We start from the raw sequence: 14,622 nt of genomic DNA, 5'->3' as shown, positions 1-14,622 counted from the left end.
CAGTAACAAAAAGATGAAAAGACAGTTCAAAAATGGGCAGAGCATGTGAACAGAGAAAACACTGATGAAGTATAAATGATCAAAAAATTTTTATTGCTATTAAAAAATGAAAATTAAATATAGATTCCTTTTTTCCTCCTAATTAGCCAAGATAGAAAAAGAGAGAGAATATCCTTTGTTGTTAAGGGTAAGGTGAAATAAACACTTTATTCTTATTTTTTTACTTTTTCTGGCAGCTGGCTGGTATAGGGATACGAACCCTGGGCCTTGGTATTCTAACACTGTGCTTTAACCAGCTGTGCTAACTGGCCAGCCCCCAACACTCTTTTTTAAAAATTGAGATATAGGAAGTTCTGGTCAAGATGGCAGAATAAACGGTCCCCAGCGTCACTCTCTCCTTCAAATCAACCAATTTACAACTATAAAAATGTAACATCAGCCAAGCTGGGGCTGCTGGAGCTCAAGGGAAGAGGAGGAGAGACCTACGGAGAAGGGGGAGAAGCTACGATGAGAGAAAGAAAAAGCTGCTCTGAGCATTTTGGGCCGCGGCTGCTTTAAGGCTCGAGCTGCTGAGCGCATGGAGCAGGAGCCGGCAGAAGCCACAGCTGTGCCCTTCAGAGGGAGTTACTAGGAGGCAGCAAGACCGCTAATAAGGTTCCCATGGACCCACGCAGGGGTGAGGAGCAAGAAAAACCAGAAAAAGGGAGCCACTCAGAGGCTGGTGATTTATTGTAAGGGATGGCACTGTGCCGGTCCCATGGGAGGTGTTTGGAGTGTGGGCGGTGGGGGAGACAGGCTCACCAGGAGAACACTGGGACACAGCAAGGACAGACCTGTCCCCCAGTCAGCACAGGACCACTCAGAGGAGACTGGTCAGGAATACAGAATTGCATGGGGTGCAGTTTGATGAAAAGACTCAGGCCCAGATCAGAGATTCTACAGAACACAGATCCGCCAGGTCTATGGAGAGCTGGAAGTACCTATAAGATCAACCACTAAACCCTGAGCTGCACAAAAAGCCTTCCCTAAAGAAACAGCAGCAAAGCAGCAATTTAAACAACCAAGCAGCTCAAGTACAGATTCCCACAGGAAGTTCCCCTGTGTTAGAAGCAAAGGACAAAAAATTAGTTCTGGCCCAGGCACACCACCAGCACCTTGGGGCCTGCCTGTGAACTGGAGGCTTGGATCCAGGGACGGGCCCCACTTTCACTTCCTGGCAAACTGTGCCAGTGCCTCGGGGCCAGCATGGGGACCCGAGGCACGGAGAAGGGGACTGGACCCTCCTCCCACAGCCAGGCACACCACGCCAGCACCTCGGGGCCTGCCCAGTGACCCGAGGCAAGGAGAAGGGGACTGGACCTCTCTTTCACAACCAGGCACACCATGCCAGCACCTCAGAGCCTGCCTGGGGACCCGAGGTATAGAGAAGGGGACCTCTCTCCCACAACCAGGCACACCTAGCCAGCACCTTAGGTCCTGCCTAGTGACCTGAGGTATGGAGCCGGGGACCAGACCCTACTCCCACAACCAGGCACACCATGCTAGTGCCTCAGGGCCTGCCCACGGACCCAGGGCATGGAGAAGGAGACTGGACCACCCTGCTACAACCAGGCACACCATGCCAGCATCTTGGAGCCCACCCAGGGACCCAGGGAATGGAGAAGGGGACCGGACCTCTCTCCCACAACCAGGCACACCGTGCTAGTGCCTTGGGGCCTGCCCAGGGACCTAGGGCATGGAGAAGGGGACCGGACCTCTCTCTCCCATCCAGGCACACCATGCCAGTTCCTCAGGGCCTGCCCAGGGACCCAAGGCATGGAAAAGGGGACCAGACCTCTCTCCACAACCAGGCACACCACGCCAGTACCTAGGGGCCTGCCGGGGGACCCAAGGCATGGAGAAGGGGACCGGACCGCCCTCCCACAACCAGGCACACCATGCCAGTGCCTCAGGGCCCACCTGGGGCCTGGAGACAGGGACTGGACCCTCCTCCCACAACTAGACATGCCACACCAGTCCCTCAGGGCCCACCCAGAGACCTGGGGCATGGAGAAGGGGACTGGACCTCTCTTGCACAACCAGGCACACGGTGCCAGTGCCTCGGGGCCCGCCTGGTGTCCCGAAGCATGGAGAAGGGGACTGGACACACCTCCCACAACCTGGCACATGGCACCAGTGACTTGGGGCCTGCCCAGAGACCAGAGACATGGAGAAGGGGACCTGACACACTCCACAACCAGGCATACCACCAGTGCCAAGGAGCATACCAGAAACAGTACCTCCATGTAGGTGGCCCACTGCAGCTTCCGTAATAACCATGGCTGCTGTCGCAAATGGTCCACCAACCACTAGAGTGCGTTCACACAAGGAGAGTCACCAGCAGAGTCAAAGAAAAGAAGAGGATGTCTCTTTCCACCAAGCCCATTTCAAAATGACAGAAGCAGCATCTGCTCTATGATAATATTGGGGGACCCGATCACATCTCTCAGCATTGGACAGATCATCTAGGCAACAAATTAACAGAATAACCATGATTCTTTCAGAAGGAGAGAAGAAATCTAGGGTAATTAGAGGGGGGAGGTGGAGGGAATGGAGGAAGGGGAGAGATTGGACAAGGGGCATAAAGCATAATTATGATTTGTAACAATACATATGCTAGTAATATTGATTTGATCAACATATCTCAATGTTGAACCCCCAAAATATGTATAATCGATTTCGATTCAATAAATAAAATAAAATTTAAAAAGAAAAAAAGAAAAAAAATCGAGATATAACTCATATATCATAAAATTCATCCTTTTTATTTATTTTTATTATAAATTTTTTTGGTAGCTGGCCCATAAGGGGATCCAAACCCTTGACCTTGGTGTTATCAGCATCACACTAAATTCATCCTTTTACAATTCAGTAGATTTTAGTGTATTCACAAGGTTGTACAACTATCATGACTAATTCCAGAACTTTTTTTTTTTTTTTTAAGATGACCTGTAAGGGGATCTTAACCCTTGACTTGGTGTTGTCAGCACCACGCTCTCCCAAGTGAGCTAACTGGCCATCCCTATATAGGGAACTGAACCCATGGCTTTGGTGTTATCAGCACCACACTCTCCCAAGTGAGCCACAGGCCATCCCCAAATTCCAGAACATTTTGATCTTCTCAAAAATAAATCCAATACCTATTGAGAGTTATTCCCCATTCTGCCCTTCCCTTGACTCTTGGGAACCACTGATCTTTTGTTTCTATGGATTTGTGTATTGTGAATATTCTGTTTAAATGGAATCATACAATGTGTATCCTTTTGCATCTGTCTTCTTTTGCTTAGCTTAATGTTTTCAGGGTTCATTCATGCTGCAGCAAGTATCAGTACTCTATTCTTTTTTATGTACAAATAATACTCCATTGTATGGATAATGCTACATTTTCTTTATGTCGGGCCTTAAAAACTAACGCCACCTTAAGTGACATTACAAGCAACGCCATTATGGGCCCACAAGGGCGTATTAACGTGGCAGCCTAAGACGGTGCCAGGAGGAAGTAGGGTGGGAGTTTCTGCAGGAACCTTGCCTTAGCCCTTATTGGCCAAATACGCGCTTCCATGCTCGTGAACACTGAGTGATTGCAATAGCTAGGCATTGAGACAGGATGCATGCTCTTGTAAACTTTAAGCTGATTGGAGGATGTAAAAACCTCCCTTCCCCATTTGCTTTAAAAGCAAGTGCTTGTGTGATAATAAACGGAACTGCTTGACAGAACCCCTGCCGTGTCTGAGTGTCCTTTAACTGGGCTGGTTGGGGCTGGTGGCTGTGCTCACCTCTCTTCACGGCTCTCTTCCCCCGTCTCCTTCCAAAGGGGACCAGAGGGAAAGAGTAATCTGGGCCATTCTCTCGCCCACCAAAAGGAATGAGGCTAGGGCTGTTTGGGTCAGCTGGCAGCTGACCTGACATCTTTATTCATCTGTTGGTGGACATTTGGGTAGTTTTTACTTTTTGGCTATTATGAATGATGCCGTCATGAACATTTATGTACAAATTTTTGTCTGAACAGATGTTTTAAATTTTCTTGGGTTAATTGGGAGTAGAATTTCTGGTTTATGTGGTAAGTCTATGTTTAACATCTTGAGGAACTGCTGACTGTTTTCTAAAGTGGCTATACCATTTTAGATTCCCACCAGGAACATATGAGGGTTCCAATTTCTCCACATCCTTGTCAACACTTGTTATTGTCTGTCTTTTTGATTATAGCCATCTTAATAAGTATAAAGTGGTATTTCCATATGGTTTTGATTTGCATTTCCCTAATAACTAATTATGTTGACCATAATTTCATGTGCTTGTTAGCCATTTGTATGTATTTGGAGAAATGTCTATTCAAGTCCTTTGCCCATTTTTTTAATTGGGTTATTTGTTTTTTTATTGTTGAGTTGTAAGCATTCTTTATATTTTCTGGATACTAGAACTTTATCAGATATATAATTTGTAAACATTTTTCCCATTCTGTGGTTTGTCTTTTTACTTTCTTGGTAATTTCCTTTGACGCACAAAAGTTTTTAATTTTGATAAAGTTCAATTTATCTATTTTTTCTTTTGTTGCTTGTGCTTTTGGTGTCATATATAAGAATTAATCTATTGTCAGATCTAAGGTTGTGAAGTTTTACCTCTATGTTTTCTAAGATTATTATGATTTTAGTTCTTACATTTAGTCATTGATCCATTTTGATTAATTCTTATATATGGTGTAAGATGGAGGTCCGACTTAGTTTGGGGTGTTTTTGTTTGTGATTAGCAAATGGAAATCAAGTTTTCCTAGCATCATTTGTTAAAGAAACTGTTCTTTCCCTATTGAATAGACTTGGGACCCTTGTCAAGAATCAATTGGCCATAGATATATGGGTTTATTTCTGGACTCTAAATTCTAATCTATTGGTCTATGTGTCTGTCCTTATGCCAGTGCCACACTGTTTTGATTGCTGTAGTTTTTAGTAAGTTTTGAATTCAAGAAGTATGAACTCTTCAATTTTGTTCTTTTTTTTCCAGATCGTTTTGACTGTTCTGGACTCCTTACAATTCCATATGAATTTAAGAATTGTCTTTTCCATTTCTGCAAAAAATTTTTGATAGAGATTATGTTGAATCTGTAGATTGGTGTGGGTAGTATTGACATCTTAATCTTAACAACTTTAAGTCTTTCTATTCATGATCACATGATGGCTTTCCGTTTATTTGTCATCTTTAATTTTTTTCAGCAATATTTTTTAGTCTTCACTGTACAAGTCTTTTATCTCTTTGGTTGGTTAAATTCATTCCTAAGTTTCATTATCTTTTTTTTTGTTTGTTTGTTTTGTTTTTGTTTTTTTGGTGGCTTGCTGGTACAGGGACCCAAACCCTTGACCTTGGTGTTATGACACTGTGCTCTAACCAACTGAGCTAACTGGCCAGACTCTTTTGGATGCTATTTTATATATATATATATATATAGATATATAGATATAGATATAGATATAGATATATTTTTTTTTTTTGCTGCTGGTACAGGGATCGAACCCTAGACCTTGTTGTTATTAGTACCACATACTAACCAACTAAGCTAACTGGCTAGCTCCGATGCTATTATAAATAGAATTTTCTTAATTTCCATTTTGGACTGTTCATTGCTGGTGTACAGAAATACTAATCTTTGTGGGTTGATCTTATACCCTGCAACTTTGCTGAATTTGTTTATTAGCTCCACTAGAGTTTTTGGGGATTTTTTTGTGGGTTTTTTTTGGTTGATTCTTTGGAATTTTCTGTATATATAGGATCATGTCATTTACAAATAGGGGTAGTTTTACTTCTTCCTTTCCAATATGGGTACCTTTTATTTCATTTTCTTACCTAAGTGATCAAGCTACTTCTAGTACAGTATTGAATAGCACTGGTGAAAATGGGCAACTTCGTCTTGTTGCTGATCTTTGAGGGAAAGCTTTTATTTTTCCGTCATTGAATATGATGGTAGCTGTGGTTTTTTTACAATGTACTTTATCATATTGAGGAATTTCACTTGTGTTCCTAGTTTTCTGAGTGTTTTTTAATCATGAAAGGGTGTTGCATTTTGTCCAATGTCTTTTCAGCATCAATTGTGATGATTATGTGTTTTTTTCTTTTGTTCTGTTAATGTGGTGTGCTGGCATTAATTGATCCCTGAAAAAAACGAACACTTAAAGGATGAGCAGAGGAAGAATCAAGTTAGCTAGTTTTATTGAGGATTTTTGCATCTACCAATTACCCCAACTATCTGATCCAAGACTACAGTTGACTTGCTTTTATGTTTGTTATGGTTGACTCCTTTCTTTCTGAAATACTCTTGGTTTCTGAGGCATTACACCCTCCTGGTTTTCTCTCATTTATAGGCATTCCTCCATTTACATTAGAGGTTCTTCCTCTGCTCATCCTTTAAGTGTTTATATTTTTCAGGGATCCTTGGGAGGCTCCCATCCACACCCAAACTTGTATGATCTTTATATGCTGGCAATTCCCAAGTCATTGTCTCTGGATAAAGCCATTCCTCTGATCTACATATGGAACCACCTCCTGAACAGCCCCTCTGGAATGCCCCAGAGGTAGCAATACCCGACAGGACTCACAGGTACCCAACAAGACTCACAGGTCTTTCGTGTTTGGGCTTCTGCTTACCTTTCCAGATACTGCTGAAGTTGTTCAGGGACATTCCAATCTTAAGGAAAGAGGTACAGTTTTGTATTCAGTACAAACCCCAGTTATGCTGGTTTCTAGCTCTCTTTACTTACGTGGATTCTTCCTTTTGCCTCTGTTGCCTCATTTGTAAAGTGGGAATGAAAATACTTGGTATGAGAATTAATGACAAGGTATGTAAAGGTCTTGACCCATACTAAGTTCTAAATAAGCTGCATATTTAGTGGTAGTATTGGTCAGACATTAGGGGATACCCTACAAGGAGATGGAAAATAATAGTAAGGTCTCCATTGTTTCTGCTGATGCCGACTTGTGCTTCCATTTGGTTTCTGGGTGAGGATTTGTGTCACAGATACCAGATGTAAAATGGAACCTTGCTCTAATAATCCTGTTGGGTTTGGTCTGTGGATTTCTCTCTACAACAAAATCTTTTTATTGTTTTAAAAAGTAAGCCCTTTTTGGTTGGTGATCCAAATTGGATGTTATTCTGCTGTATAGAAAATGGTATTAATTAATGTGTTTTATACTCAGTGGTTGCCATAAGGTGATCATTTATTTTCACTTAGGTAATTGTGGTTTTCTATTCCCCCCATCTTTGTGCTTCAGATCTTGGCTTTATACCATTCATGAAAGAGAATGGAAAAAGTATATCCATTAAAAATCAGATTAGAATTTGTTAAAAGAGAAAGCTTGGAAATCTAGGTATTTAAGTGCTTTTTAACAGTGCTTTGAAATGATGTTTTGTTTTTAATATTGATGAGACACCTATCAATGAAATATTTCTACATCATGTTCATATTTAAAAATAGTAGACCCAATAATTATCCTTTTTAAAATTTCAATAATCAATTATTAAAGCTATAAATATCTGAAATCTTTCAGTCAGAATCAAAGGAATTTTTAGTTTGAATGAGGTATTGGAATGGAAAATTTACTGTGTTTTTAAGGCTCCCTCTAAGCTCAAAAACTAGGTTACTATTTTATGTGACTTCTTTACTAAATTCACTTTAAAATGACTTAAAAAGCCCTTTGACTTTTTCTTTCAAATGATCTTTTTCTCCCAATCCTCTAAAATAAGGAAAGGGTACCCTAATCTAGGGTGCACTTATTGTATTGATCAAGTTTCAGTAACTCCATTGCTTCACTCACCAGTTGTAAATGGAAGGAAGTATGTAATTTGCAAGATCTCGCTAGGTTTGGTTTGATGAAGGGAATGGGTTTGATATGCTCCTTTTCACGTCACAAGCCCTTCTGCATTTAAAGAGTTAAATACGGGTCTGGCTTCAGTCAGGAGCCCTGGAACCGTGTCCTCAGGAAGCCACAGGGGCCATGGAGGACGGAGGACGCAGACTCCGAGGACGGACGCGCCCGGGAGGTCGGGGGCCGCGGCTCCGCCCGCAGGGGCGGTGCTGGCCCGGCTTCCCCGCGAGCCCGCCCTCTGCGCCGGGCGCCCCCGCGGCCTCCGCGGTAGTTTCTTCTGATGATGCAAACGCTCACTTCCCGCATCCACTTCCCCACAGAGGCCGCCGAGGCGGCGGGAGCCGCGCGCGCCATGGGCAACATCCAGAAGAAGCTGACCGGCAAGAGCGAGGGCGGCAAGCGGCCGGCCAGGGGCGCGCTGCGGCGGGGCCGGGCGCCGGGGGCCGGCGCGCCCAAGCGGGGCGGGACGCGGACCCCGGTGGCGGCGGGCGGCGGGCGAGGCGCCCGGGACCCCGCCGCAGCCGCCGCGGCCCCGGTGGGCCCCGCCGCCCTGAAGAGCGAGGGCAACGAGCTGTTCAAAAGCGGGCAGTTCGCCGAGGCGGCCCGCAAGTACTCGGCGGCGCTAGCGCAGCTGCAGCCTGCAGGTAGGCTCCCCAGGCCCCGCCGCAGTCACCCGACCCTAAGGGAGTCCCCGGGAGAGGCGCAGGCCGCCTCCCGAGTGACGGGCGCTTGCATCTGGGCATTCCTTCCTGGTGACTAAGGGCGGTGTGCGACTTGACCTATGTGAGCAATACCATGGAATGAGGAGCATGTGCCCGGCCGGGCACGTTGGCATCTGTCCCTGTGGGCTTTCCCTCTGTGGCCATTGCGGACATAGACGGCTCCTGGGAGCTCTGCATGATCAGCAGTCTGTAGGACTGCAGTGCCAGAGGAGACCTCAGTTGTCTTTTAATTCGGTAACTGTGATTTTGCTAATGGATTTTAACTGTAATTATTAAATGTGATTTTAGGAAGTGAAAGTGCAGATGATCTAAGTATCTTATATTCAAATAGAGCAGCGTGTTACTTAAAAGAAGGAAACTGCAGTGACTGCATTCAAGATTGTAACAGGTAAACAGCATGTTTTCAGGTTTGTCAAGAGATTGTTATCATTTCAATGTGATAAATGCAATGTTTAATTAATATCCTACCCAATTTTTTGCGTAACGGTCTAATTTCTTCAGATAGTTTTAAGGTATGTTAATTGATTAGTATGTAAAAATCATAAATTCTCTCTTACACGAATGAAGATAGTTACAGAAGATTGTGCAAAGTTTTTTCATTTCCAGTGCCACCACCCTAATTCATACTCTTTTCACATCACTCCCAGACAGCTGGAGAAACCTAATTACTAGTTCCGGTCCACTGTGGCATCAGAATAACTTTTCTTGAAGCATTATTTTGTCCGGATTGTTTCAAACAGGTTTTTAGGCTCAGTATTGTTTTCCAGGTAATCATAAACTTCTCTGTCACCACATTGCCCCCAAAACAAGCTTCCCTCTCCCACTGGTCCTCTCCAGTGGACCACTTCCTTACATTTGTCCACCCTGTTCTCTGGGCTTTTGCCTGTGGTGTCCCCAGTGTTGGTAGGGCCCTCTGTCCATCTTTGCTTCTGAAATCCCTGCTCAGCTGCCTGTCCTCTCTGCCTTCCTGGTTGCTCCAGGCTCCCTGGTTATCTGTAGGTCTGTAAGCCCTGCACTGACACTTGGGCACACCTGTAGGTCTTATGTCATCCACTGCAGTGGATTTAAACTCCTTGAGAACAGGAGTCTGATAGAGCTTTGTACCCCTTGAAGCACAGTAGTAACTAACCCATAGTACTCAATAGGTTACCTGCTGGGATGGAGGAATATATTTACACGAATAAAACATATTGTTCTCTTTTACCAATAAGTAATAAGCCTGCTTCAGAAGCCCTTTGGCAAGAAACTACTATTAGTGTGTCTAAAAAAATAAGAAGTCATGTCCTGGTTTGACTAATACAGTCCTGGTTTACTCCTGTTGTCTCATATAAACCGTTTATATCACCCCTGTCCACTCTCAGAAGCCCTAGTTTGGACAATAAGTTATGTGGACGCTATGTTTATAAGGTGAACAATTTATTATTTTTTTCATTGGCAGTATCAGTTTATCAGTATAGGTAAATCTTGTCAGTATCTGTGCCTGCAGTTTAAGAAGAAGGCCTGAGGCACTTGGATTTTTTTTGCCAACTTTACATATTCAAATAAAAAATAAATAATATTTATATTCTCTTTGGCCTGACTTTAGACCCCATCCATGGTTGTGCTGGCTCACATGAGTTATTATATTTTCGGGATTTTGTGAGCTGGTTGATGTCAAGTTGGTAGCTTGAAATCTGCCATAGTGGTAGTATTAATACCGTGAAAACTGGCAAATGCCACAAATCTGGGCTTTTTTACTTTTTTCTTTTCCCAGAGAGCCAGTTTTTAAACATTTTTACCACTGCTCATAACTAACCAACAAGACCAGAATTTGTTGGATACCAGGCATGTTGTGATTTGCAGGCAACATCCTTTCAGCTCGAGTATCTATTTCTAATATATTCCCTTTCAGACTTGTCTTAGGCCTTCTTACAGTGAACGAGGTCAGGACTCTAGTTAAAATTTGGAACTCTTATAGTTAGGGCTGCTGCAAAGCAGTGGATTCACTTTGTCCTTTGGTGAGATCTTTTAAGGAGGCAGATGTTTACTGCCTAAAATTCACTGTGTTTCAGTGTAGACCCAGGAAGAAGTCAAAGATGGGACTCCAGCCATGGTGTCCAGGGAGACTAGAACAGGGGCATGTCATGGGAGAGAGCAAGAGATGGCCTGCCGGGGAGGGAGGTAGGTGCCAGTTTAGGTAGGGTGTCCTTAGACAGGAGCTGTGTTCCAGGCCAAGGAATCCAGCTCTGCTGATCAGTGCTGACCGCCATAGAGACTGACCTATTTAGATGTTTTCTTTGTCTGTTTTCTTTTTTGGCATCTGACCAGTACAGGAATTGAACCCTGGACCTGGTGTTATTAGCACCATGCTTCTTACCAACTGAGCTAACCAGCCAGCCTCTTAGATAACTTTCTTTGATACCTGGCCTGTGAATCCCCGGATAAGGGGCATGGAGATGATGCCCAGGAAGGAGTGATTGTGCTCCACAGCAGTGATTCTCAAACTTGTTTTAATGCCAGAGAAGCCATGGTGTGCTTTTGTGGACATGTTGAAATATAGATTTATTTAAATCCATATGAATTAGGAATAATTTTTATTTTCTGTTTTTATTTTTTCAGTTAATTATCTTCACTCTTTGGAGAGTTCCATGAGCTCTTATTACCAGACAAATGGTATCAGGAGTCAAACATTGAAAAAGCAAAACTCATGGGGGCAAAATTTAAAATAAAAGGAAGGGGAGAAACTTTTACCTGTGAAAACAATTTTTTATGTATTTTGGAGAAACACTACCATTTGAATTTAAATGTCTAGATTCTGAGGAGCATAGGAATTTTCCAGGGGTATGTTTGGAGAATCAGTATTGGGAGTTTAGGGGATAATTGAGGACCTCAGGGGGCTCCAGGCCCAGCCCTCTCCTCACCACAGCATTTCCATATTTCTACAAGGGGACTTCAAAAAGTTTGTGGAAAAATGGAATTAAAAAGTAAAAATAAAAAACATAAACTTTGTTCTTAACATAAGCTCCAAGTTCAAGACACTGTTTGTAAGCCATGATACCAGCCATCCCTGAAGAACTGAGAGTCCTGGGAATTTAACCATGTCAGTGCAGTCTTTTATATTAACTAAAGAAAAATGGATGCTCTTTAAAGACTTTTTAAGATTAGGAAACAAAAAGAAATCAGGAGGAACCAAATCAGGACTGTAAGGTAGATACCCAATGATTTCCCATTGAAGCTCTTGCAAAATTGACCTTATTTGATGAGAGGAATGAGCAGGAGCATTTTCCTTGTGAAGGACTCTCTGGTGAAGCTTTCTTGAGCATTTTTGTGCTAAGCTTTGGCTAACTTTCTGAAGGCATTATAGTAATAAGCAAATGTTGTTGTTTTTTGGTCCCCCAGAAAGTCAATATGCAAAATGCCTTGAACATCCCAAAAAACTGTTGCCATGACGTTTGCTCTTGACCTGTGTGCTTTTGCTTTGACTGAACCACTTGGTAGCCATGGCCTTGATTGTACTTTGTCTTCAGGATCATACTAGTAAAGCCACATTTCGTCTCCTGCTACAATTCTTTGGAAAAATGTTTCAGGATCTTGATCCCACTTGTCTGAAATTTCCATTGAAAGCTATTCTCTTGTCTGCAACTGATCTGGGCAATAGTTTTGGCTCCCATCGAGTGGAAAGTTTGCTCAACTATAATTTTTCAGTCAGAATTGTGTAAGCTGAACCAATTGAGAGGCCTATGGTGTGGCTATTGTTTCTTCTGTTAATCATCAGTCCTCTTTAATTAGGGCACAAACAAGATGAATTATTTCCTCATAAATTTATGTGGGTGGTCTGCTGCCATGGGCTTCATCTTCAACATTGTCTCATCCTTTCTTACGAGTCATCCATTTGTAAACTGATTTCTTTGATGTATTCTCCCCATAAACTTTTTGTAAAGCATCAGTGATTTCACCATTCTTCCACCCAAGCTTCACCATAAATTTGATATTTTTTCTTGCTTCAATTTTAGCATAATTCATGTTGCTCTCATAGAGGCTCTTTTCAGACTGATATTTTATCTTTCTTAGTTCCTCAAACTAGTTCCAATTCAGATATATTATAACAAGTTAGTACAAGTTTATTTTGATACAAAAACATTTTGAAATCCATGTGTAGTTTTTTCATAATACACATTTTCTTTTTTTTTTTGTCTTTTTCGTGACCGGCACTCAGCCAGTGAGTGCACCGGCCATTCCTATATAGGATCCGAACCCGCGGCGGGAGTGTTGCCGCGCTCCCAGCACCGCACTCTCCCGAGTGCGCCACGGGCTCGGCCCCATAATACACATTTTCTATGAACTTTTTGAAGACCCCTTGTATTTCGGGCCTCAGATAATACGTGAAAAAGGGTTATGATGCCTAAGCAAAAGTCTGAAAGTATTATTGTAGAAATTACTTTTTATTCTTATAATTGCTTATCAGCTTTCAAAAAATCTTCACTTTCCCATCTGTCAGAGAAAATTTTGGGCTATCTAAACCACATCAAAGATCTTTTGGTGCCTTTTCACTGACGAGAATTTGACAAACTAAATATAAATGAATGTTACGTAGTAATTTTCTGCCTTGGCTTATCTTTGCTACTCTATAGTAGACTTGAAATTAGAAGACTCTTAACTGTGTTAAGTGAATAGACAGCCTCTTTTGTAAGCTCTGGTTTAAAAGTTCTCTTTGCTTGTTTGTTTTTATGAATGGTTGTGCTTTTTCCTTAATGGAATTTCCATTCATAAGCTCATATTCATTTTCTGGATTGTGGTTAAAGATTGCATTTACTAGGCTAGAAGGTGCTAAAAATTAAATTTTTCTCATCAATTTTAGATCCCTCACTTGGCTCTGTGCCATCTTGATTGGAGAATAGCACCTTGGTTGTTGGAAGTCTGCTGAGAAGTGGAGGTAGTCACATGGTTGTGAAAGGGACACATTTACAATCTCTGTCCGAGTAGTTTAATATCCCCTACGCATGAAAGTAAGCTAGATTTAACGCAGTGGTACAGGTCACAGATCCTGATGCCCAGGGATCTATCACCTAGTGTTTTAAGTATTTTTATCTGATTTTAATTTTATTTTTTAGATAAGTTTTACTGATTGTAAAAGTAATACATTCCTATTAGGGCAAACTTAAAAAAACCATCACAGCACAAAGATGATTGTTAAAATCACTCAATGTTAACACCCACTCAGAATGAAATTGGTTATTTGTCAGAGAAATGAAGCCAATTAGGTTTAAAAGAATCTCTAGAATAATTTCCATGGTACAAAGCCCAGAAGGGCTCCCACATGTGCAGTTGAGTATCTGTATGATGTGGAGAATTGTGAAGGAGTCCAACGTGAAGGTAGATAACTCGGCTTCCTTCTCTTGCAGTGGTTTAGTGTGTGTTTGTGGTAGTAAGAGTGCCAGATCTAAGGGCTCCTCAGGTGGTGTTTGCTGATGGTCTCTCACAGCCCGGGTGTTGATCTAGGGCTGGGTGTACAGTGGTGCTAAGGGCAGGCAATGGCCTGCCTTCATGAAGCTCACATTCAGAAGAACTGACATGTGGGCACATTTCTGCATGTCTCTTAATTTCCTCACCTGAATAATAAACATATTAGAATTTACCTTGCAGGTTTGTTGTGAGATTAGATGAGAGTCTACAGTGACTAGCACATAGCAGATATTCTGTCAATGCTTCCTCCTTGCCAAATCATTGTAGGCAGGAGTAGACAGCAGATTTCTAGGACTATTGGGGAAAAAAAGTTAAAGCAGCCCTCGCTCATGCTTTCTCCAAGTCAAATTAACTTTTTTTTTTTTTTGATGGCTGGCCAGTACAGGAATCTGAACCCTTGACCTTGGTATTATTACACCACTCTCTAACCAAGTAACCAGCCAGCCCTTAATTTTTATATACTGCTTATAGCATAAGAGTTAACAAAAAGAACAAACCTGCACCTCCAATGTGGACAGTCTGCTGCAGATTCTGGTTAATAGATTATATAGAAAGTCCCTTCATAGGA

General features: G+C 42.4%; 1 protein-coding gene across 1 annotated transcript in view; it reads left to right on the top strand.

Annotated features, from left to right (window-relative positions):
• SPAG1 (sperm associated antigen 1) overlaps nucleotides 1-14,622 on the top strand; it is a 77,281-nt gene that overhangs the window by 49,077 nt on the left and 13,582 nt on the right. Inside the window, exons 10-11 of the mRNA XM_063079844.1 lie at nucleotides 8,211-8,534; nucleotides 8,901-9,000. Coding sequence (XP_062935914.1) covers nucleotides 8,211-8,534; nucleotides 8,901-9,000 — 424 coding nt within the window. The remainder of the gene's footprint in view (nucleotides 1-8,210; nucleotides 8,535-8,900; nucleotides 9,001-14,622) is intronic.

The sequence above is a fragment of the Cynocephalus volans genome, chromosome 15 (genome assembly GCF_027409185.1).
Source record: "Cynocephalus volans isolate mCynVol1 chromosome 15, mCynVol1.pri, whole genome shotgun sequence".
NCBI lineage: Eukaryota > Metazoa > Chordata > Mammalia > Dermoptera > Cynocephalidae > Cynocephalus > Cynocephalus volans.
The sequence above is the reverse complement of the archived record's forward strand: the minus strand, read 5'-3'. Positions and strand labels throughout refer to the sequence as shown.